The sequence below is a fragment of the Scyliorhinus torazame genome, chromosome 3 (genome assembly GCF_047496885.1).
Source record: "Scyliorhinus torazame isolate Kashiwa2021f chromosome 3, sScyTor2.1, whole genome shotgun sequence".
NCBI classification, from domain to species: domain Eukaryota; kingdom Metazoa; phylum Chordata; class Chondrichthyes; order Carcharhiniformes; family Scyliorhinidae; genus Scyliorhinus; species Scyliorhinus torazame.
Window position 1 is genome coordinate 341,796,737 of NC_092709.1, and position 26,240 is coordinate 341,822,976.

Sequence of the window (26,240 nt, forward strand, 5' to 3'; positions counted from 1 at the left end):
GGCCCTCAGCGCCGTGAGGCAGCAATGCCAACCACTAGGCCACTGTGCTGCCCTTAATTTGTGGGCTTCACTGGAACATTGCAGCAGGCCAAGACAGATATGTGGACATGAGAGTAGGAGGGCGAGTTGAAACGGTAAGCGACACGCTCCACGTCCCCCCAGTGCAATATAAATCTGACCCCATTTCCAGTTCCCTTCAGCTTTGACAGAGTCATCCAGACGTTAGCTCCCTTCTCTCGCCACAGCTGTTGTCAGACCTGCTGAGATTGTCCAGTATTTTGTTTTTGTTTCAGATTCCAGCATCCGCAGTAATTTGCGTTTACGTTCCTCTTTTCAGCAGGGTCGAGGATCAGTACCAACAAGCAACATCTTGATTACTGGATTGGCTCAAAATACATTCACATATCCTGAGTGAAACAGGCTATATAAGTGCAAGTTATTTGATTTTATTGAATCGCTACAGTGCAGAAAGAGGCCATTTGACCCACTGAGTCTGCATTGACCCTCTGAAAGAGCTCCCCACCCGGACCTTCACCCCCACCCCATTCCTGTAACCCCACCCAACCCTCACATGTTTGGACACTTAGGGGCAATTTTAAGCTGCACATCTTTGGACTGTGGGAGGAAACCGGAGCGTCTGGAGGAAACCCACACAGACACGGGGAGAAAGTGCAAACTCCGCACAGCCAGCCGAGGTCGGAGTCGAACCCAAGTCCCTGGTGCTGTGAGGATGGGTCAGAAATACGGCCTCGCCAATGCTGCCCCACTGCCAGGGGAATTGGAGAAAATCTCTGTCCTGTAACAGAGCAATCAGCCATCAGACCATCCTGGAGTATAGGAAGTGAGCTGTCTGCCTGGTACCTGTCCAGATGACGCCGATCCCAGGGTGCAGGTCATCTCCAATGACCTTCAGGTAATAAGACTTGCTGAGACTGGGGTAGCACAGGGAACTGCAGTATTCTGAAACACAGAGGAACAGGGAAAGCAGATTAACTTCTCGTGACATTTCTGTCAACTGCATTTTTGAGCCACTACCAAAGGAACAATATCATTGTTCGTGGATTTAGAACCACAAAAATTGGCACCAGAAACGCAAAGCCTAAAATTCCGCTTGGGTGGGGGTGGAATTCCTGGTCACAACCTGAGGGAAGAAATGAGTTTTGCCAATTTATTTGCTGGTATATGTGTTAATGTCTGTGTGTGCATGTTCATGGCTGTGTGTGTCTGTACATGTCTGTATGTGTGTTCATACATATGTGTGTTCATGCCTGTGTGCGTGTTGTTGACTGTCTGTACTCATCTGTGTGTAGGTTCATATCTGTATGTCTTCATGTTGTTATGTGTGTATGTTCATGTCTGTGTTAACGTTCATGTCTGTGTTAACGTTCATGTCTGTGTTAACGTTCATGTCTGTGTGTGGGTTCATGTCTATGTTTACGTTCAAAGAACAAAGAACAAAGAAAAGTACAGCACAGGAACAGGCCCTTCGGCCCTCCAAGCCTGCGCCGACCATGCTGCCCGACTAAACTACAATCTTCTACACTTACGGGGTCCGTATCCCTCTATTCCCATCCTATTCATGTATTTGTCAAGACGCCCCTTAAATGTCACTATCGTCCCTGCTTCCACCACCTCCTCCGGCAGCGAGGTCCAGGCACCCACTACCCTCTGTGTAAAAAAACTTGCTTTGCTCATCTCCTCTAAACCTTGCCCTCACACCTTAAACCTATGCCCCCGCGTAATTGACCCCTCTACCCTGTGAAAAAGTCTCATACTATCCACTCTGTCTATGCCCCTCATAATTTTGTAGATCTCTATCAGGTCCCCTCAACCTTCTTCGTTCCAGTGAGAACAAGCCAAGTTTATTCAACCTCTCCTCATAGCTAATGCCCTCCATACTAGGCAACATCCTGGTAAATCTCTTCTGCACCCTCTCTAAAGCCTCCACATCCTTCTGGTAGTGTGGCGACCAGAATTGAACACTATACTCCAAGTGTGGCCTAACTAAGGTTCTATACAGCTGCAACATGACTGGCCAATTTTTATACTCAATCCCCTGGCCAATGAAGGCAAGCATGCCGTATGCCTTCTTGACTACCTTCTCCACCTGTGTTGCACCTTTCAGTGACCTGTGGACCTGTACACCTAGATCTCTCTGTCAATACGTTTGAGTGTTCTACCATTCACTGTATATTCCCTACCTGCATTAGACCTTCCAAAATGCATTACCTCACATTTGTCCGGATTAAACTCCATCTGCCATCTCGCTGCCCAAGTCTCCAAACGATCTAAATCCTGCTGTATCCTCTGACAGTCCTCATCGCTATCCGCAATTCCACCAACCTTTGTCTCGTCTACAAACTTACTAATCAGACCAGTTACATTTTCCTCCAAATCATTTATATATACTACGAACAGCAAAGGTCCCAGCATTGATCCCTGCGGAACACCACTGGTCACAGGCCTCCAATCAGAAAATCACCCTTCCATTGCTACTCTCTGCCTTCTATGACCTGTTCATGTCGGTGTGTTTACTTTCACGTCTGTGTACGTGTGTACATTTCCATAGAATCGCTAGAATCCCTGCAGTGTAGAACGAGTCATTCAGCCCATTGGGTCTGTACCGACCCTCCGAAAGAGCACCCAACCTAGGCCCATTCCCCCGCCCTATCCCCGTAACCTTGCGCATTGATCATGGCAAGTCCAACTAACCTGCACATCTTTGGACTGTGGGAAGAAACCGGAGCATCCGGAGGAAACCCACGCAGAGACAGGGAGAACTTACAAACTCCACACCAAGGCCATTGTCTGTGAATTCACATCTGTGTTTGTGTTCATGTCTGTATGTGTTCATTTGTGTCTGTGCATTTGTTCATGTATGTATGTGTGAGTTCATGTGTGCATGGGTCCACGTGTGTGCATGTGTTCATGTCTGCAGTTGTGCATGTTCACGTGTCTGTGTGGCAATTTCTCCAGCCCCTCTCACCTCACGGCTCAGCTCAGTGGGTGCCCTGGGCCACACATTAGTCCCTCGAGAACTCTCACATCAGCTGGACTGCCATTGGTCCCAAAACCAGATTCTGGCAGAAAACAATGAAATGTGCTTGAAGGCACCCATTACGCATGAGATTACATAACAGCACAGGAGCAAAGGGTGTCATGTGAGAGTACCTTTAAAACATGGGTGTTTCAGAAATGTATCTTTAAGAAATGGGTGTTTATCAGTGATGTCAGAGTGTGGGTAAGCTGGGCTGTCTGTCAGCTTTTTACTTTCATTTTAGTCTGTTTGCTGCAGGGTGTGTTTTACTTTCGTTTTCAGAGCTGGATAGCTGCAGTCACAGCCAGAAAGTGTATGAGTCTCTCTCTCTGCAATCTAAAGACTGTAAATCGATCCTTTGGTGATTTAAAACTAATAACTGCTCTCAGTAGTGACTTTAACCTGATGTGCTTCTGTTTAAAGTTTTTTTTAAAGTCTTATGGATGTTAAAAGGACAGCTTAAGGATTACTTAGTGTTGTATTCTTTGGGGGTTATATTTGAATTGATGGTTGCTAAGATGTTCACTGTATGTTTTAAAAAGGTTAACTTGAGTTCATAGACTAAAAATTGTTTTGCTTTAAAAAATACTTTTCCATTTCTGCTGTACCACACCTGTAGAGTGGACCGTGTGCTCCCCATACCACAATCTATTAAAATTTGCGGGTCAGGTGAACTCCATGATACACTTTGGGGTTCTCTAAAGCCTGGCCCATAACAAATTGGGGGCTCAAGGGGGATAAAAGTCTATCTATTGTATTGGCTTAGTGAACGTAAAGACGGTGAGGAGGGAGCATATTGTGGTTGCTTTTCAGGTGTGGAATTCTAATTTAAGTGGGGAGTGTGTTGTGGACAATGGCTCTTTCAGAGGCTCTGAAGTTTTCAGGGGTGGAGACTGTCACATGCAGTACCTGACGGACAGAGACTAAAAGCAGACTGTTAGATTTGGCAAAAACATTGCAGTTAACATTACCTTACAAAATGTGAAAAGAGGTCATTATGGCGGTGGCTAAGCATTTAAAGTTGCCTGAGATATAGTTTGATTCATTGGAAATTGCAAAAATTCAGTTACAAATTAAACAAATGGAACATAAGTAAGAATTAAAGCAGCTGGAATATGAAAGAGAGGAAAAAGAAAGAGAGAGAGCGGAAAAAGAAAGCGAGAGAGAGAGGAAAATGAAAAGGAGAGAGAAGAAAGTAGAAAAGAAAGAATAGCCCTAGCAGAACAAAAAGAAAGAGAAAGGGAGATACAGATCAGGGAAAAAGATAAAGAGAGAGAGTTTGAACTTCAGAAAATGGCCATGAAACATGACAGTCAGTTAAAATTGGCAGACGTAAAGGGAAACGTACAGTTGGATGATAGTGATGAGGATAGTGAGAAAGAGCGTCAAAGTCGAAGGCTTGGTGGGAATCTATTTAAATATGTCCAAGCATTGCCAAGGTTTGATGAGAAGAAGATAGAAGCCTTTTTCATTTTATTTGAGAAGGTAGCTAAACAAATAAAATGGCCACAGGACATGTGGGTATTACTGATTCAAACAAAGCTGATAGGTAGGGCTAGTGAAGTGTTTGCATCAGGAGGAGGCATCTGGGACGTATGAGGAGGTGAAAATATCAATCTTAGGTGCATATGAACTAGTGCCTGAAGCCTACAAACAAAGGTTTAGACATTTAAGGAAAGAATTTGGTCAAACATACATGGAGTTTGAAAGGCTCAAACAGAGTAATTTTGATAGGTGGATAAGGGCTTTGAAAATAGACCAAACGTAGGAAGCTCTCAGAGAAATTATACTTTTGGAGGAGTTTAAAAATTCAATTCCTGATGTAGTGAGAACTCATGTGGAAGAGCAGAGGGTTAAAACGGCGAGATTAGCAGCAAAAATGGCAGATGATTATGAATTAGTTCATAAATCAAAGCTTGGTTTCCGATATCAGTTTCAGCTTGTGAGGGATAGAAACTGGGACATGAGAAATACTCACGTGGTAAAGGTAAAGGTGATCTGATGGGAGACAATAAGGAGAGTGTATCTCAGATTCAAAAAGAAATCCAGGAGGGTGGAAAAGAAATGAAAAGTTTCAAATGTTTTCAGTGTAATAAACTAGGCCATGTAAAGTCACAGTGTTGGTGGTTGAAGAAAAGCATTGGGAAGGCTGATGTGGTAAAACAGGATAAGACAACGGGGTTTGTTAAAGCGATAAAGGAAAGCCCAAGTGAAGTGAAGGAAGGGCAAAAGATTGTACAGCCTGATCAAGAGGTGATTGATAAGAAGGTGCCAGATCTCTTTAAAGAATTTACTTGTGTGGGTAAAGTTTACTCATGTGCATCAGGAGGAGCAGATAAAGAAGTCACAACTATAAGAAATACGGGAGCTAGTCAATCTTTAATGGTAAGAGATGAGGAGTTATGTAGTTTGGGAAGAATGTTGCCAGAAAAGGTGGTAATATGTGGAATTCAGGGTGAGAGGAGTAGTGTTCCATTATATAAGGTAAGGTTGGAAAGTCCAGTGAAGAATGGTGAAGTGGTAGGAGGAGTAATAGAGAAATTATCTTGTCCAGGAATACAGTTTATCTTGGGTAACGATATAGCTGGATAGCAGGTGGGAGTGATGCCTACTGTGGTTGATAAGCCAGTTGAAAATCAGACAACTGAAGTGTTGAAGGACGAATATCCTGGGATGTTTCCGGATTGTGTAGTAACAAGGTCACAAAGTCACAGGTTAAGACAAGAGGAGAAATCAAAGAGTGAAGATGAAGTTGAAGTGCAATTATCAGAAACGATTTTTGATCAGATGGTTGAAAAAGAACAAGAAATGAAATGAAATGAAAATCGCTTATTGTCACAAGTAGGATTCAAGTGAAGTTACTGTGAAAAGCCCCTAGTCGCCACATTCCGGCGCCTGTTCGGGGAGGCTGTTACGGGAATTGAACCGTGCTGCTGGCATGCCTTGGTCTGCTTTCAAAGCCAGTGATTTAGCCCTGTGCTAAACAGCGGGTGGAGAATGAAGCGGATATTTTTAGTTCAGGAAAATTGGCGGAGTTACAACAAAAAGGTGTAGAAATAAAACAGATGTATCAGAAAGCATACACGGAAGAGGAATCTGTGTGTATACCAGAGTGTTATTACCGTAAAAGTGATGGCTTGATGAGAAAATGGAGACCTTTACATATGCAGGCGGATGAAAAGTGGGCAGAAGTTCATCAAGTAATATTGCCAGTAGGGTATAGAAAGGAGGTGTTGCGAGTTGCACATGAGGTACCAGTGGGAGGTCATTTGGGAATAAGGAAAACCCAAGCTAAAATCCAGAAACATTTTCATTGGCCTGGACTACATAAAGATGTAGTTAAATTTTGTCAGTCATGTCACACATGTCAAGTGATAGGGAAACCTCAAGCAGTGATAAAACCAGCGCCCTTAATACCCATTCCAGCATTTGAGGAACCTTTTACAAGGGTCCTAATTGATTGTGTAGGACTGCTTCCAAAAACGAAAAGTGGGAATCAATATCTTTTGACTATAATGGATGTGTCTACTAGGTTTCCAGAGGCCATTACAGTACATAATATTACAGCTAAAAAGATTGTGGAGGAATTACTTAAATTCTTTACTCGATATGGACTACCCACAGAAATACAATCGGATAAAGGATCAAATTTTACCTCAAGGTTATTCAAAGAAGTTATGGATAGTTCAGGAATAAAACAATTTAAATCAACTGCGAACCATCCAGAATCGCAGGGAGCGTTAGAAAAGTGGCATCAGACATTAAAGACAATGTTGAGGGCTCATTGTCACGATTATCCAGAGGATTGGGATAAAGGAATTCCATTCTTACTGTTTGCAATTAGGGATGCACCTAATGAGTCAACCACATTCACTCGTTTTAAACTAATTTTGGTCATGAGGTAAGAGGACCACTTAAATTGATTGAGGAAAAATTGGTGAGTGAGAAATCAGAACTTACATTATTGGATTACGTGTCAAATTTTAGGGAACGATTAAATAGAGCAGGTAAATTGGCTAGACAACATTTAAAAGTTGCACAAAATGTGATGACACGGGTAGCGGGCAAGAAATCCAAAGTTCGTAGTTTTGCCAGTGGAGATAAAGTTTTAGTATTGTTACCAGTGGTGGGTGAGCCTTTAAAAGCAAGGTTTTGTGGACCGTATCAGATTGAAAGGAAATTAAGTGAGGTGAATTATGTGGTAAAAACACCAGATAGAAGGAAGACTCACCGAGTGTGTCATGTGAATATGCTTAAAAGGTACTTTGAAAGGGAAGGAGAGAAAAAGAAGGTGGATTTAATGATTCTAACTCAGTGATAAACCAAAACCAGATGACTGTGAATTTGACATACCTCAAATTAAATTGGAAAGCGAGGATGTTCTTAAAAATTGGGATAAATTGTTGAGTTACCTTCCAGAGGAAAAACAAACTGACCTGAAAGAGTTATTGGTATCACATGGGCAAGTTTGTAGAGATAAATTGGGAAGTACTAAAATGGCTATACATGATGTAGATGTGAGAAATGCTGTTCCAATCAAACAACATCCATACAGACTTAACCCTTTAAAATTGGCACAGGTTAACAAAGAGATTGAGAGTATGCTTAAAAATGGCGTAATTGAAGTGGGTTGCAGCCAATGGAGCTCACCCATAGTGATGGTATCTAAACCAGACGGTACCCAATGGTTGTGTGTCGACTATAGAAAGGTTAATACAGTTACAAGAAGACTCTTATCCTATCCCACATTTGGAGGATTGCATTGAGAAAGTGGGACAATCAGCTTTTATTTCCAAACTGGATTATTTAAAGGTTATTGGCAGGTACCTTTATCCGAAAGAGCGAAGGAGATTTCAACTTTTGTGACTGCAGGTGGTATATACCCATTCAAAGTTATGCCATTTGGCATGAAAAACGCCCCAGCCACATTTCAACGGTTTAGTAACAAACTTGTTTCAGGATTACCCAATTATGCGGTAAACATCGACGATCTGGTAATTTTCAGCCAGACATGGAAAGAACATTTAAAACATCTGATGGAGTTATTCGATCGACTTCAGGAGGCGGGTTTGGTAATAAACCTAGCCAAAAGTGAATTTGGAAAAGCCTAAGTCATTTTCCTTGCGGAGTTTCCGATACCCTCAACACAAAGGGAAATATTGTGATTTCTTGGCATGAGTGGATTTGATCGAACATTTGTGCAAAAGGTTTGTGATTGCTCCACTGATGGACTTGCTGAAGAAACGTCAAAAATTTCAGTGGACAGCGGACTTTCAACAGGCATTTGACGGCCTGAAAGCTGTGATAACCAATGCTCATGTGTTGGAGAATTACAAGTGGCTCTGTGATCAGATTGAACTAAAGTATCTGACTTTAAAGAAAAATGCCGAGGCGTAGAGAAATGGATGGATCATGCAGAGACCTTCTTGTTCAAAGAGACTGTCAATCGAGAAGGATTCCAGTTGGAGGAACAAAAAAAACAAAATACACTATATTATTATACCTGTTAGCGTGTGTTGCTTTTTTAAACGAAAAAGTATATTTACTGTGTGCATTTTTTAAAGGATAGTGAAAAGTTGAGAAATGAAACCATCTTGAAGTTGATGGTTTATTTTTTTTTCTTGGGGGGAGGTGTCATGTGAGAATACCTTTAAGACATGGGTGTTTAAAAAATGTACCTTTAGGAAATGTGTGTGTATCAGTGATGTCAGAGTGTGGGCGGAGCTGGGCTGTCTGTCAGCTTTTTACTTTCGTTTTAGGCTGTTTGCTTCAGGGTGTGTTTTAGTTTCGTTTTCAGAGCTGGATAGCTGCAATCACAGCCAGAAGGTGTATGAGTCTCTCTCTCTGTAATGTAAAGACTGTAAATCGATCCTTTGATGATTTAAAACTAATAACTGCTCTCAGTAGTGACTTTAACCTGATGTGCTTCTGTTTAAAGTTTTTTTTAAAGTCTTATAGATGTTAAAAGGACAGCTTAAGGATTATTTAGTGTTGTATTCATTGGGGGTTATATTTGAATTGATGGTTGCTAAGATGTTCACTGTATGTTTTAAAAAGGTTAACTTTAGTTCATAGAATAAACATTGTTTTGCTTTAAAAATACTTTTCCATTTCTGCTGTACCACACCTGTAGAGTTGTGGGTCAGGTTAACTCCATGATACACTTTGGTGTTCTCTAACAAGGTTGTCCAGGTAATGGACAGGTACAAAAAGCAACAATGATAACTTCCATTTCTAATGTAGTTAGGAAACTACCTATGCACCTCGTGAGAGTGTTATCAGATGAAACCTCATTCCAAGTCACATGAACAGGTGGAACATGTGGTGTTCTTTGTGATTCTGTTATCAGGGTGAATGTCATAGTGTTCACAAAGACCACAGAAGCTAAACTCAACAATAACAAAGCTAACTTTTATTTACACTATTTAAATTAAACTCAACCACTTACTCCTAGAGTAAACAATAATTATAGTAATCTACACTCTACTAACACTAATCTCTACACTCTAACTCTAACTGTCCTCTCTAGATCTCTCCTCTGCACACTACTCCAGCCTTCCCTCTCCAGAAGCCTGAGAGCCAGTGCTTTATATAGTACAGCATCTAGCTCCATCTAGTGGTTAATTGTAACATAACATTAACTCTTTGGTTTCTGAACATTTCTATAATGTCACAGTAATTTGATCAAGGAGGCCAGTTTTTATAAGTGTCTTAACAGAAGGGAGAGAGAGAGAGACGGAGGGAGAGGTGAGAGGATTAGAGAGGGAATTCTAGAGGTAGGGCCGAGACAGTTGAAGGATATGGAGGGGACTCAAAAGATTTGCATTGGAGGAGCACAGAGACCTCAGAGCATTGTAGAGCTAGATGGGGATACAGAGATAGTGTGGAGAACAGCCAGTCACGGATATTGCGGAGGAATTCTGGAATTTTTCCGGGATAGCCATGGATTATTTTTTCTACTTTGCTTATTTTCTGTCTCGCTTTGTCGACTTGTTGTAAGGAGTAGACAAGGAAGGTGATAAAACGAAAGTAAAAAGCTGACAGACAGCCCAGATCCACCCACACTCTGACATCACTGATAAACACCCATTTCCTAAAGGTACATTTCTTAAACACCCATGTCTTAAACATACTCTCACGAGGCACCTCCCCCCAAGAAAAAAAAACCCATCAACTTCAAGATGGTATCATTTCTCAACTTTTGGGTGCTAACCTGTTGAGCTGGACAAACTCCACTACCCCCTTCTCATGACTCAAGTAGCCTTCCTGTAATTCAAATGCATGTTTTATAAGGGATTAAGTATTGAGGGGATTTAAATGTGTTGAATATACTTTTTATTAATAAGAGTGTTTTATTTGAAGTAAATACTTCCTGAACTTAATTTTATTTAATCTCAACATGGCTCCTGAGATTTGCCTAGACTGGGTAGTGTTTTGCTTTAAAACTGGGTAGTGAGTTGGTATGAAGATCGTAAGACCAAAGAGTTGCAGGCGGATGTGTATGGTTTGGCAGGAATTGACACTAAATTGATATTGGGCCAAAAGGGGACGCGAGGATGAGAGAGTCACAGTTTGGCAAAGAGGGCCATTGGGGGGAGGGTGATGGTTGGCATGAGTTGGCATGGATGGGGAGTTAGTGAGGAGGTGTGAGGTGAGGAAAGTGAGGGATGAGGGCCAGAGGGCCTAATATTCAACCAATATTTTATCTTTGTTAAAGGCGCTATAACAATGCAAGTTGTTGTTACTGGTGAGTCAAGAGAGGACATGACAGGAGAAGAAGGAGCGAGTCAGGAAAATAGAGGGCAAAGAGCACAAAAACAGACCAACTGGTCTGCACCGGTGTTCACAGTCCACAATCCTTCCATTCTTTAATCTCACCAGGTCATGAAAACATCCTAATCCTCACTCCACCGTATTTATCTAGCTTCCCTTAAATATATACCTCAATCACTTCCTGCAGTAATGATTTCCACATTCTCATCTCCCTCTGGGTAAAAAGCTTTCTCCTCAGTTGTTGGGAAATGCGTGTATTTTGGAAGCAGCCATGTTGCTTTCCAGGTGGATCAGATAGGACCCTTAATGACCTGCGACACATCAACCTGCTCTCATCCCCACCCCATTTCAGAGCATAGGGCCTTGTGCTACCTTACCAGTGGGGCAGAACAAGAAGACAGGAGGCTCTCCCAAGTACCGGTAGATCTCATTGGCCACTGATGTCTGAGCGTGAGCGAATGAGCTGAAGGTTCCTTTGTCAGTGGGGCACATGGCGTGGTCGATGTCATCAAACAGGATGGCGAAGGCCATGCACCCAAACCCTTTGACCTGCAAGAGGGCAAAGAGTGCCAGAAAAGGTCAGCGTGAGCAAGTGGTGAAAAACCCACAATTGCAGCAAACGTGGTGTCAGCAATAGGCCCATAGCAGCAGTAACTCCAGCAATGCAACAACAATGTATATTTAGATTACACCATTAACATATTCAAATACTGATGCACTATCAATTACGACGAGGCGAGAGTAGAGAGTAATCGAGGCTTTATTACGCGGAGATGTGAAGCCTCCCGCAGCTGCTGCCAAAATGGCTGCAGCTCGGAGAGCCCACACATTTATACTCCACCTACTGGGCGGAGCCAGCAGGCAGGAATCTACCCCCGTACCTGTAGTACAGGGGCCTTACCGTAATACCCCTCGTATGCGGTATAAACAACACAACAGTGGTGACTATCACATTCACCCCCTGTTAAAAAAGAGTCCTGCGAGTGTGGTGGAAAACTATTTACATACAGGTGTTTCACATTTTAAGAAAAAGTTTACAAATTCAGACGATCGGGCGCCGCAGCTCTGGTGGCGATTTTGTCGTTGGTTCGGTCGTCGGTGACTCCGGGAGCATGTCGACCTCATCTTCATCCCCGGGTGGGACCAAGGGGAGGACGGATCGTCCTGGAGCGGGGGCTGTGGTGGGGTGCGCTGGGGGGAGGGAGGATGGCGCCGGGGCAGAGGGGGCGGGGTGTGGGGACCCAGCTGGTGCCAGGTCCCTGAGGGAGACTGTATCTTGGGAGCCCGTCGGGGTATGCAACGTAGGCGTACTGTGAGTTCGCGTGAAGTAGCTGTACCTTCTCAACGGGTCCACCTTGTGTCGCCGCACGTGCTTGCGGAGGAGGACGGGTCCTGGAGCTGCCAGCCACGTTGGGAGCGAAGCCCCAGAGGTGGACTTCCTGGGGAAGGCAAAGAGGCGTTCATGGGGAGTTTCATTCATCGCAATGCAAAGGACCGACCGAATGGAGTGAAGGGCGTCGGGGAGGACCTCCTGCCAGCGGGAGGCCGGGAGATTTCTGGACCATAGGGCCAGCTGGGCGGCCTTCCAGACCGTCCATTCTCCCGCTCCACCTGCCCGTTTCCCCAGGGGTTGTAGCTGGTCGTCCTGCTCGAGGCAATGCCCCTGTTGAGCAGGTACTGGCGCAGCTCTTCGCTCATAAAAGAGGCAAAAGAGGGGGAGGTGTGGCGCTGCTAGTCAAGAGCAGTATTACAGTGGCAGAGAGGATGCTAGATGGGAACTCATCTTCCGAGGTAGTATGGGCTGAGGTTAGAAACAGGAAAGGAGAGGTCACCCTGTTGGGAGTTTTCTATAGGCCTCCAAATAGTTCTAGGGATGTAGAGGAAAGGATGGCGAAGATGATTCTGGATAAGAGCGAAAGTAACAGGGTAGTTATTATGGGAGACTTTAACTTTCCAAATATTGACTGGAAAAGATATAGTTCGAGTACATTAGATGGGTCGTTTTTTGTACAGTGTGTGCAGGAGGGTTTCCTGACACAATATGTTGACAGGCCAACAAGAGGCGAGGCCACGTTGGATTAGGTTTTGGGTAATGAACCAGGCCAGGTGTTGGATTTGGAGGTAGGAGAGCACTTTGGGGACAGTGACCACAATTCGGTGACGTTTACGTTAATGATGGAAAGGGATAAGTATACACCGCAGGGCAAGAGTTATAGCTGGGGGAAGGGCAATTATGATGCCATTAGATGTGACTTGAGGGGGATAAAGTGGAGAAGTAGGCTGCAAGTGTTGGGCACACTGGATAAGTGGAGCTTATTCAAGGATCAGCTACTGCGTGTTCTTGATAAGTATGTACCGGTCAGGCAGGGAGGAAGGCGTAGAGCGAGGGAACCGTGGTTTACCAAAGAAGTGGAATCTCTTGTTAAGAGGAAGAAGGAGGCCTATGTGAAGATGAGGTGTGAAGTTTCAGTTGGGGCGATGGATAGTTACAAGGTAGCGAGGAAGGATCTAAAGAGAGAGCTAAGACGAGCAAGGAGGGGACATGAGAAGTATTTGGCAGGTAGGATCAATGAAAACCCAAAAGCTTTCTATAGGTATGTCAGGAATAAGCGAATGACTAGGGATAGAGTACGACCAGTCAAGGACAGGGATGGGAAGTTGTGCGTGGAGTCAGGAGAGATGAATATTTTTCGTCAGTATTCACTCAGGAAAAAGATAATGTTGTGGAGGAGAATGCTGAGACCCAGGCTATTAGAATAGAGGCATTGAGGTACGTAGGGAAGAGGTGTTGGCAATTCTGGACAGGCTGAAAATAGATAAGTCCCCGGGGCCTGATGGGATTTATCCTAGGATTCTCTGGGAAGCCAGGGAAGAGATTGCTGGACCTTTGGCTTTGATTTTTATGTCATCATTGGCTACAGGAATAGTGCCAGAGGACTGGAGGATAGCAAATGTGGTCCCTTTGTTCAAAAATGGGAGCAGAGACAACCCCGGCAACTACAGACCGGTGAGCCTCACGTCTGTAGCGGGTAAAGTCTTGGAGGGGATTATAAGAGACAAGATTTACACTCATCTAGATAGGAATAATATGATCAGGGATGGTCAGCATGGCTTTGTGAAGGGTAGGTCATGCCTCACAAACCTTATCGAGTTCTTTGAGAAGGTGACTGAACAGGTAGACGAGGGTAGAGCAGTTGATGTGGTGTATATGGATTTCAGTAAAGTGTTTGATAAGGTTCCCCACGGTAGGCTATTGCAGAAAATACGGAGGCTGGGGATTGAGGGAGATTTAGAGATGTGGATCAGAAATTGGCTAGCTGAAAGAAGACAGAGGGTGGTGGTGATGGGAAATGTTCAGAATGGAGTTCAGTTACAAGTGGCGTACCACAAGGATCTGTTCTGGGGCCGTTGCTGTTTGTCATTTTTATCAATGACCTAGAGGAGGGCGCAGAAGGGTGGGTGAGTAAATTTGCAGACGATACTAAAGTCGGTGGTGTTGTCGACAGTGTGGAAGGATGTAGCAGGTTACAGAGGGATATAGATAAGCTGCAGAGCTGGGCTGAGAGGTGGCAAATGGAGTTTAATGTAGAGAAGTGTGAGGTGATTCACTTTGGAAGGAATAACAGGAATGCGGAATATTTGGCTAATGGTAAAGTTCCTGGAAGTGTGGATGAGCAGAGGGATCTAGGTATCCATATACATAGATCCCTGAAAGTTGCCACCCAGGTTGATAGGGTTGTGAAGAAGGCCTATGGAGTGTTGGCCTTTATTGGTAGAGGGATTGAGTTCCAGAGTCAGGAGGTCATGTTGCAGCTGTACAAAACTCTGGTACGGCCGCATTTGGAGTATTGCATACAGTTCTGGTCACCGCATTATAGGAAGGACGTGGAGGCTTTGGAGCGGGTGCAGAGGAGATTTACCAGGATGTTGCCTGGTATGGAGGGAAAATCTTATGAGGAAAGGCTGATGGACTTGAGGTTGTTTTCGTTGGAGAGAAGAAGGTTAAGAGGAGACTTAATAGAGGCATACAAAATGATCAGGGGGTTAGATAGGGTGGACAGTGAGAGCCTTCTCCCGCGGATGGAAATGGCTGGCACGAGGGGACATAGCTTTAAACTGAGGGGTAATAGATATAGGACAGAGGTCAGAGGTAGGTTCTTTATGCAAAGAGTAGTGAGGCCGTGGAATGCCCTACCTGCAACAGTAGTGAACTCGCCAACATTGAGGGCATTTAAAAGTTTATTGGATAAACATATGGATGATAATGGCAGTGCAGGTTAGATGGCTTTTGTTTCGGTGCAACATCGTGGGCCGAAGGGCCTGTACTGCGCTGTATCGTTCTATGTTCTATGTTCTATAAATGAGGATCTCCGGTCGCTGTGGACGTAGGCAGGGAAACAGAACAGAGCGAAGATGGTGTTGAGGCCTTGGATGACGATGGCAGACGTCATATCGGTGCATGGGACGGCGAAGGGGAATCTGGAATATTCGTCGACCACATTAAGAAAGTACGTGTTTCGGTCGGTGGAGGAGAGGGGCCCTTTGAAGTCGACGCTGAGGCCTTCACCAGATGCGCTCGGTCTGGCTGGTAGAAGTGCGGTTTACATTCCGCGTAGACCTGGCAGTCTCTGGTGATAGCCCTTACTTCCTCAATGGAGTAGGGCAGATTGCGGGCCTTTATGAAGTGATAAAAGCGGGTGACCCCTGGATGACAGAGATCGTCATGCAGAGTCTGGAGTCGGTCCACTTGTGCGCTGGCACAAGTACCTCGGGATAGGGCATCGGGGGGGCTCGTTGAGCTTACCGGGGCGATACAAAATCTCGTAATTGTAGGTGGAGAGGTCGATCCTCCACCTCAAGATCTTAGCATTTTTGATCTTACCCCACTGTGTGTTGTTGAACTTGAAGGCAACCGACCGTTGGTCAGTGAGGAGAGTGAATCCCCTGCAGGCCAGGTAATGCCTCCAATGCCGCACAATTTCAACGATAGCTTGGGCCTCCTTTTCGACGGAGGAGTGCCGAATTTCAGAGGCATGGAGGGTGCGGGAAAAGAATGCTACGGGCCTGCCTGGTTGAGGGTGACGACCAGAGCAACGTTTGATGCATCGCTCTCGACTTGGAAGGGGTGCGTCTCGTCGATTGCGTGCATCGCGGCCTTGGCGATGTTGGCCTTGATACGGTTGAAGGCCTGGTGAGCCTCGGCCGTCAGGGTGGAGTGAATGAGTGGGCGGGCCTTGTCCGCATAGTTAGGGACCCACTGGGCGCAGTACAAGAAGAAGCCCAGGCATCGTTTTAAGGGCCTTGAGGCAGTGGGGAAGGGGGAGTTCCATGAGGGGACGCACTCAGTTCTGGACCACATAGCCGAGGATGGCTAATCGGTTCGTGCTGAACATGCACTTCTCCTTGTTGTAGGTTAGGTTGAGGAGTTTAGCGGTGTGGAGGAATTTGGAAAGACTAGCGTCGTTGTCCTGCAGGTCATGGCCGCAGATGGCGACGTTATCCAGATACGGGAAGGTGGCTCGCAGTCCTTACCGGTCAACCATTCGGTCCATTCACCCGTTGGAAGACCAAAACCCCGTTAGTGATGCCAAAAGGAACCCTGAGGAAGTGGTAAAGGCGGCCGTCCGCTTCAAACGCGGTGTACGGCAGTCCGCCTTACGAATGGGGAGCTGGTGGTAGGCAGATTTCAGGTCCACTGTCGAGAAGACCCGGTACTGTGCAATCTGATTGACCATATCAGATATGCGTGGGAGGGGGTACGCGTCGAGCTGCGTGTACCTATTGATGGTCTGGCTGTAGTCAACGACCATCCTGTTTTTCTCCCCAGTTTTCACAACTACCACTTTGGCTCTCCAGGGGCTGTCGCTGGCCTCGATAATACCTTCCCATAGCAGCCGCTGGACCTCAGACCTGATGAAGGTCCTGTCCTGGGCGCTGTACCGTCTGCTCCTGGTAGCGACGGGTTTGCAATCTGGGGTGAGGCTTGCAATCAGGGAAGGCGGGTCGACCTTAAGGGTCGTGAGACCGCAGGCAGTAAGGAGTAGTAGAGGCCCGCCAAATTTCAGGGTTAGGCTCTGGAGGTTGCACTGGAAGTCCAGGCCGAGTAGCAAGGCAGCGCAGAGGTCGGGGAGGACGTAGAGCCGGAAGCCGCTGAACTCTACCTGGATGGTGAGGGTGGCGGTGCAGTACCCCTGGATCGCCACGGAGCGGGATCCGGAGGTCAGCGAGCAAGATGGCGGCGCCCATGGGCCGCACGTGGTCTGAGACAAGGAAGATGGCGGCGCCGACGGGTCGCATGTGGGGGTGCAGGGACAATAGCGGTGATCGAGCGGGCCTGGCACACAGCAGCGAAATGTCCTTTCTTCCCGCAGGCCTTGCAGAGCGCACTCCGCGCCGGCAGTGCTGCCAGGAGTGTTTTGTCTGTCCACAGAAGTCGCACTTGGGTCCCCTGAGGTTGGTTGGCTGCCGCGTGGCGCAGGCCTGGGGTTGGCTGGGGGAGGATGCTGATGGGGTCCACGATGGGGTGTTTGCTGGCGGAGTCCACGATGCACAGGTGGGGCGGGCCGTGCGGTCGGGGGCGTACGCCTGTACATTGCGTGAGGCGACTGTGAGCGAGATCACTAGTTTTTTGGTCGCCGCGAGGTCGAGGGTAGCCCCTTCTAAGAGGCGCTGGCGGATGTAGGCCGATCCTATGCCCGTAACGAATGTGTCTCTAACTAGCAGGTCAGAATGTTCAACGGCCGAAATGGCTTGGCAATCGCAGTCTCTCACCAGGGCGTGCAGGGCACACCAGAAATCTTCCAGAGACTCACCAGGGAGTTGATGCCGCGTGGACAGGAGGTGCCTGGCGTAGATTTTGTTGGTCTGCTGAGCGTAGTTCTCCTTCAGTAGCGCCATGGCCTCAGCATAGGTTGGCACGTCCCGGATGAGGGGAAAGATATCGGAGCTCAGCCGTGTGTACAGAATCTGGAGCTTCTGTGCCTCTGAGGGTGGTTCTGTCGCAGATCCGATGTATGCTTCAAAGCAAGCTAGCCAATATGCAAATTGTCTGCTTGAGGATGCAGCTGCAGGCGATCAGGCTTGATTGGGAGATCCATCGTTGTAAACTCTCTGCGTAATAAATTGATGCACTATCAATTACGACGAGACGAGAGTAGAGAGTAATCGAGACTTTATTACGCAGAGTTGTGTAGCCTCCCGCAGCTGCTGCCGAAATGGCTGCAGCTTGGAGAGCCCACACATTTATACTCCACCTACTGGGCGGAGCCAGCAGGCAGGGATCTACCCCCGTACCCGTAGTATGCCTTACCGTAATACCCCTCGTATGCGGTATATACAATACAACAGTGGTGACTACCACAAACACCCTGAGGCGCAGGAGCAAAATAAACATGTTCTGACATCGAGCCACATGAGGTAATATTAGGACAGGTGACCAAAGGTTTGGTAACAAGAATATAAGAAAAAGGAGCTGGACTAGGCCTTGATCCTGTGCCAGATTTTGGCTAGATCATGGTTGTTCTTCCACTGCTAAAAACCATCTTCCTGCACTTAGATCCATAGAATTTGTACATTGCAGAGGAGGCAATTTGGTCCATCGAGTCTGCACCATCCCTCTGAAAGAGATCCCTGCCTAGGCCCACTACCCCGCCCTATCACTGTAACCCCATAACCCCACCTAACCTGCACATCCTTGGACACTTAGCGGCAATTTAGCATGGCGAACCCACCTAACCTGCACATCCCTGGACACTAAGGGCAATCTAGCATGGCCAATCCACCTAACTTGCACATCTTTGGACTGTGGGAGGAAACCGGAGCACCCGGAGGAAACCAACGCAGACACGGGGAGAAAGTGCAAACTCCACACAGGCAGTCACCCAAGGCCGGAATTGAACCCGGGCCCCCGGAGCTGTGAGGCAGCTGCGTAGCTCAGTGCATGTCTCAAATCCCAAATATCAGTACCAAATATCTCTTGACCTCTGCTTTGAATATACTCAATGGCTGAACATTCACACCCTCTGAGTGAAGACATTTCTCCTCATCTCAGTCCTGAATGGTGAAGTCCCCCCTCCCCCATGTTCTGGATTCTTCAATCCGGGGGACTATTTGCTCAGTTTCACTTAGATCGCCTCTCATTCTTCTAAACTTCAAGCCCGGCCGACCCAATCTCTCCTCACAGGACTGCTTTCAAGAAACAGCGAACGTTTTCAAGAAGCCATTAGATATAACACTCGGGGCGAAGGGGATTAAAGGGTATGGGGGGGGGGGGGGAGCGGGTTCAGGCTATTGAGCTGGATGATCAGCCATGATCATAATGAATGGAGGAGCTGGCTCGAAGGGCCCAATGGCCTCCTCCTGCTCATATTTTCGGTTTCTATGACAATCCCCTCATCCCAGCAACCAATCTGGTGAACGTTAACATTACATTTTAAGGGGTGTCTCAAAAGGGGAGAATACAGCGTAGGGAGGGACGGAGGTAAAGAGAGAGAGAGACAGAGACAGGCATAAAAGGAGTTGAGGGAGGGAAGTCCAGTGTTTGGGGCCTGGCAGCTGAAGGCAATGATGGAGGGATAGATATTAGGGGTGCTCAAGAGGCCAGATAGTAACCACCCAGGGGCTGGTTTAGCACAGGGCTAAATCGCTGGCTTTGAAAGCAGACCAAGGCGGGCCAGCAGCACGGTTCAATTCCCGTACCAGCCTCCCCGAACAGGCGCCGGAATGTGGCGACTAGGGGCTTTTCACAGTAACTTCGTTTGAAGCCTACTTGTGACAATAAGCGATTTTCATTTCAAATTTTCATTCATAAACTCTGCGGACATGGCTGAAATGGTGACACGTAGCCACCATAGGGGCAGCACGGTAGCATAGTGGTTAACTCTGTTGCTTCACAGTGCCAGGGTCCCAGGTTTGATTCCCGGCTTGGGTCACTGTCTGCGGAGTCTGCATGTTCTCCCTGTGTCTGCGTGGGTTTCCTTCGGGTGCTCCAGTTTCCTCCCACAGTCCAAAGATATGCAAGTTAGGTGGATTGGCTGAGCTAAATTGCCCTTAGTGTCCAAAACAGGTTAGGAGGAGGTTACGAGGGTAGGGTGGAGGTATGGGCTTCGGTAGGGTGCTCTTTTCAAGGGCCGGTGCAGACTCGATGGGCCGAATGGCCTCCTTCTCCAAGGCTGCTTTAGCACAGTGGGCTAAACAGCTGGCTTTGTAATGCAGAACAAGGCCAACAGCGCGGGTTCAATTCCCGTACCAGCCTCCCTGAACAGGCGCCGGAATGTGGCGACTAGGGGGCTTTTCACAGTAACTTCATTGAAGCCGACTTGTGACAATAAGCGATTATTATTATTATTATTAAATTCTATGATTCTACCAACTTCCTGTCCCTAAGACAAACAATCAATCAATACGAATGCCCCAATTTTCTAGCTCTTTCAGCCTGTGATTGTGGAGACATTTAGCACAGGGCTAAATCGCTGGCTTTAAAAGCAGACCAAGGCAGGCCAGCAGCACGGTTCAATTCCCGTACCAGCCTCCCCGAACAGGCGCCGGAATGTGGCGACTAGGGGCTTTTCACAGTAACTTCGTTTGAAGACTACTTGTGACAATAAGCGATTTTCATTTAATTTAAATTCATTCAGGTCCGATATCTGTTGTTTGTGAGTTGCAGGACCCAGAACTGGGGCAGCACGGTAGCATGGTGGTTAGCACAATTGCTTCACAGCTCCAGGGTCCCAGGTTCGATTCCGGCTTGGGTCACTGTCTGTGCGGAGTCTGCACGTTCTCCCCGTGTGTGCGTGGGTTTCCTCCGGGTGCTCCGGTTTCCTCCCACAGTCCAAAGATGTGCAGGTTCGGTGGATTGGCCATGATAAATTGCCCTTAGTGTCCAAAATTGCCCTTAGTGTTGGATGGGGTTGCTGGGTTATGGGGATAGAATGGAGGTGTTGACCTTGGGTAGGGTGCTCTTTCCAAGAGCCGGTGCAGACTCGATGGGCCGAATGGCCCCCTTCTGCACTGTAAATTCTATGATAATAAACTGAATGCAGCGACTCCAGTTGAGGCCTGTTCGAGGCTCTGTGCAACTAACACATCACTTTCTCCTCACTAATATTCCAAACTTCTCGGGATAGAGATGGTAAACCTCATCATGTGCAAACCCTCACTGCCCTGACGTGCACCAGTCCCATTCACCCACCTTCAATGTACTCGCTGGATTACATTGGCTGTCAATCCTCCAACACTTCCAGTTAAAATTCTTTTCTGCCACCTTTAAATCACTTTATGGCCCTGCTCCCTCCCTATCTCAGTAATCTCGTCAGCCCTATTCCTCCAATTCTGGCCCATTGTGCATCCCTCCACTCTTCCTTTGCTTGGCTATGGCCGATGTTGACCCCCCCCTCTCTCGGGGCGGGTGGACTTTTCCGTGGCTCGCCCACCGGGAACCCGCCATGATTGGCCAACCTTGGTGGGACCGCTCCAACAACACTCAAGTAGCTCGATACCATCCAGGACAAAGCTGCCCGTTTGTTTGGCGCCCCTTCCACAAACATTCCCTCCCTCTACCGCCGACGCACAGTAGCAGCCGTGTGTACCATCTACAAGATGCACTAAGACCATAAGATCATAAGACAGAGGAGCAGAATTAGGCCACTCGGCCCGTCGAGTCTGGTCCGTCATTCAATCATGGCTGATATTTTTCAAATCCCCATAACCCCTGGTCCCCTTATTAATCAAGAACATAAAGAAACTCTGTGATTTGCCTCCGCAACCTTCTGCGGCAAAGAGTTCCACAAATCCACCACCCTCTGGCTGAAGAAATTCCTCCTCATCTCTGCTGTAAAGGATCGTCCCTTTAGTCTGAGATCGTGTCCTCTGGTTCTAAATTTTCCTACAAGTGGAAGCATCCTCTCCACATCCACTCTATCCAGGCCTCACAGTATCCTGTAAGTTTCAAAAAGATCCCCCCTCATCCTTCTAAACTCCAACAAGTACAGACCCAGAGTCCTCAACCGTTCCTCATACGACAAGTTCTTCATTCCAGGGATCATTCTTGTGAACCTCCTCTGGACCCTTTCCAAGGCCAGCACATCCTTCCTTAGATACGGGGCCCAGAACTGCTCACAGTACTCCAAATGGGGTCTGACCAGAGCCTTATACGGTATCAGAGGTACATCGCTGGTTTTCTATTCTCGCCCTCTTGACATGAATGTTCCCTTAGGCAGCACCTTCCAAACCCACCACCACAGCCGTCTAGAAGGACAAGAGTAGCAGATACCTGAGAACATCCCCACCTGGAAGTTCCTATCCAAGTCACTCACCACCCTGACTTGGAAATATATTGCTGTTCCTTCACTGTCGCTGGGTCAAAACCTTGTAACAGCACTGTGGGTGTACCTACAGGCATGGACTGCAGCGGTCAAGATGGCAGCTCATCACCACATTCTCAAGGGTCATTAAGGATGGGCAACAAATGCTGGCCGAGCCAGCGAAGCCCACAGCCCGTTAAAAATGAATTTTTAAAAATGAACACAATCGTCATTTACACAATCTCATTGATCCAGCTGTTCTGTACAGATCAATATTCACACTACCTGCCTCAATTTCTGCTTCAATAAGGCCAGGTCACACCAGCTGGAGAAGGTGATGTCCTTTCCTGGGGAGATTGCGTACACAAACTCAACCCCACGCTCCTGGGCGCCCAATACCAAGGCCTTGAGCTGAACTGTCGATAGAAAAGAAAAGAAACCTGAAAGTGGAGCCGGCACTTTTATTTTATTGTATTTTATATATCGAGATCCTTCACCCTTTAGCTGAAAGTTGGAATCCTCATCAATGGCAGCAAACCTGTGGTAGAAGGTTACTGGCAGGGGAAGAGGCCACCAATTTTAAGATCATAGGTGCGATTTAACAGAAATTAAACAAGTCCTATTGCACAGTATGAAATGAAATGAAATGAAAATGAAATGAAAATCGCTTATTGTCACGAGTAGGCTTCAATGAAGTTACTGTGAAAAGCCCCTAGTCGCCACATTCGGGCGCCTGTTCGGGGAGGCTGGTACGGGAATTGAACCGTGCTGCTGGCCTGCCTTGGTCTGCAGGCCAGCAGCACGGTTCAAGTACCGGGTCTTCGACGGTGCACCTGAAGTCTGGACAAAAGAGCTGAACCCCAGTGGTCAGGCATCAAAGAGGCTTAGCAAAAATGGAGCCAATGGGAATTAGGGAGAAAACTCTCCACTGGTTGGCGTCATACCTAACACAGAGGAAGATGGTTGTGGTCGTTGGAGGTCAATCATCTCAGCTCCAGGACATCACTGCAGGAGCTCCTCAGGGTTCTGTCCTAGGCCCAACCATCTTCATTAATGACCTTCCTTCCATCATAAGGTCAGAAGTGGGGATCGTCCCTGGTGATTAAAGAATGTTCAGTACCATTCGCGACTCCTCAGACCCTGAAGCAGTCTGTGTCCAAATGCAGCAAGATTTGGACAACATTCAGACTTGTGCTGATGAGTGACAAGTAACATTTGTGCCGCACAAGTGCCAGGCAATGACCATCTCCAACAAGAGAGAATCTAATCACCGCCCCTTGACATTCAATGGCATTACCATCACTGAATCCCCCACAATTACCAGCCTGGGGGTTACCATTGATCAGAAACTGAACATATAAATACTGTGGCATCCAGAGCAGGTCAAAGGCTAGGAATCCTATGGTGAGTAACTCATCTCCTGACTCCCCAAAGGCTGTCCATCATCAATAAGGCACAAGTCAGGAGTGTAATGGAATACTCTCCACTTGCCTGGATGAGTGCAGCTCCAATAACACTCAAGAAGCTCAACATCATCCAGAACAAAGCAACCCGTCTAATTGGCACCCCATCTACCACCTTCAACATTCACTTCCTCCAATGCCCAGTAGCAGCTGTGTGTATCATCTACCAAGATGCACTGCTGGAACTCACCTTTTAAACCCACATCCTCCTCCATCTAGAAGGACAAGGGCAGCAGATACATGGGAACCCCACCAAGTAGGCTAAATCGCTGGCTTTGAAAGCAGACCAAGGCAGGCCAGCAGCACGGTTCAATTCCCGTACCAGCCTCCCCGAACAGGTGCTGGAATGTGGCGACTAGGGGCTTTTCACAGTAACTTCATTTGAAGCCTACTTGTGACAATAAGCGATTTTCATTCATTTCATTTCATTCATATGGAAGATCCCCTTCAAGCCACTCACAATCCTGACTTGGAAATATATTGTTGTTTCTTCACTGTCGCTGGGTCAAAATCCTGGAATACCCACACCACATGGACTGCAGCGGTTACAGAACATCTGCACCTCACGTTCTCTAAGCTGCAGAGCCGGGCGCAAGAAGGTGGGATTAGAAAGGGCACCTGGGCGTCCACAGAGAGGACAGGATGAATGGCCTCCTTCTGTGCTGTAACATTTCTATGGTTCTAAGGCAGCTCACCATACCTCGTCAAGGGCAATTAGGGGTGGGCAATAAATGCCCCTCTTTGGTGTTCCCAAAGAGTAAAACGGCAAGCTCATTTGATATGCCTCCGGGATCTCTGCAGTTCCCGGGACATCCCCTGGTCCCATGAAAGAACAAACAAAAAAGAAAAGAAGCACTGGCGACAAGGGTTAACTTTTTCTTATACTGAGAGGGTTGTTGTGATGGAATGTTCACCCTGAAAGCGAAATGGAGGCAGATTCAATAAAAACTTTCAAAGAGGAATTGTAGAGATAGTTGGAAAGATTTGCAAGGGGTCAGAACGGGGCGGGGGATTAGTTTGAGGGATGTGGGTGTCACTGGCCAGGCCAGCATTTATTGCCCATCCCTAATTACCCCTTCAGAAGGTGGTGCTGAGCTGCCTTCTCGAAGAGCTACAAAGAACAAAGAAAAGTACAGCACAGGAACAGGCCCTTCGGCCCTCCAAGCCTGCGCCGACCATGCTGCCCGTCTAAACTAAAATCTTCTACACTTCCGGGGTCAGTATCCCTCTATTCCCATCCTATTCATGTATTTGTCAAGATGCTCCTTAAACGTCACTATCGTCCCTGCTTCCACCACCTCCTCCGGCAGCGAGTTCCAGGCACCCACTCCCTCTGTGTAAAAAACTTGCCTCATACATCTCCTCTAAACCTTGCCCCTCGCACCTTAAACCTATGCCCCCTAGTAATTGACCCCTCTACCCTGGGAAAAAGTCTCTGACTATCCACTCTGTCTATGCCCCTCATAATTTTGTAGACCTCTATCAGGTCGCCCCTCAACCTCGAGTCTGCAGTCCATGTGGTGCAGGTACACCCACTGTGCTGTTAGGGAGGGAGTTCCAGGATTTGGAACGAAAATTGAATTTCTGTAGCAATGAGCACAAACAGACACAATGGGCCGAATGGCCTTCAGCAGAAATATATCATTCTACAATTTGATTAAACTGCTTTGGAGTTCGCTGGTTAGAAGAAGATGTCCTCATGTGGACAGCCTCCACTTTTAAAGGGAGCTTCCCACAAAAATGTCACCCAAAGCAAAATATTGCAGGGCCTAGAGATCTGAAAGAAATACTCAGCACGTCTGGCAGCATCTGTGGAGACAGAGAAACAGTTAACATTTCAGATCTGCAATTTGATTGTATCTTAGCTAAAGATTTAAAGAGCAGATTTATTTTTCTGGAGGAAGAACTTCCTTACACGAAGGCCTAGAAACTGCGGTGGTATAATTCAGCAAGAGGCATTGGCTAATTTTCTGCAGCCTCAACAAAGATTTCAAATGACATCTCATGGTTTTGACCTTAATCGTTCCCCTGTGGTCCACATCAGAGACATACTGGCATTCTTTCCAGAGAGTAAAACTCCAAGCTCACTTCATAAGCCTCCGGGATCTCTGCAGTTCCCGAGTTCAGGCCTCGTGTCCACCTCCTACATTCATTCCTTGCCCCACCACTGGTGTCTGTACCTCCAGCTGTCTGGTCTCAAGCTCCGGAATACCCCATAACTCGCTATTCCTTTCAGTCGCTGCCCCTCTGACCGTGAATTCGGTGACCTCCCCGAACGCCTCTATTGTTGGGTTAGTGTCAAATTCGACCTTCAAGTCAGGTATCATTCTGGTGAATCTGGGTCCGTGGTGTCCATCCCTTACCCCCACCCTCCCTGTGCACCCCGAACCCACTTTCTCTCTCCCCCTTCCCCCCAAAGGCCAAGATAGCTTTGTGAGTTACGGTGCCCAAATCTGACTGCATTTACTCCACATGAAGTCTGACCAAGATCCTATTCAGCTGAACCATTAATTCCTCCACTGACAACATTCACCCTCAGTGAGGTAACGGCAAATGTTCCATTCACCTTTTTGATTGGTTATTTTGCTCCATGACCTAATCTCCTCCAACCCTCCAACCTGCCAAAATCTCTGTGTTCCTCCAGTTCTTGCCTCTTGCACCTCCTGA

At 47.0% G+C, this 26,240-nt stretch overlaps 1 protein-coding gene across 4 annotated transcripts in view; it reads right to left on the bottom strand.

Annotated features, from left to right (window-relative positions):
* Positions 1–26,240, bottom strand: part of LOC140409317 (protein O-GlcNAcase) — a 145,577-nt gene that overhangs the window by 82,522 nt on the left and 36,815 nt on the right. For 3 of the 4 annotated variants that reach the window (XM_072497714.1, XM_072497717.1, XM_072497716.1), the window contains exons 4-6: positions 22,396–22,526; positions 11,188–11,359; positions 862–960 (exon numbers count right to left, since the gene is read on the bottom strand). In XM_072497714.1, the coding sequence (XP_072353815.1) occupies positions 862–960; positions 11,188–11,359; positions 22,396–22,526 (402 nt within the window). Of the gene's footprint in view, positions 1–861; positions 961–11,187; positions 11,360–17,622; positions 17,882–22,395; positions 22,527–26,240 lie in introns of those variants that run through there. The other variant, XM_072497715.1, reaches the window with a different exon arrangement.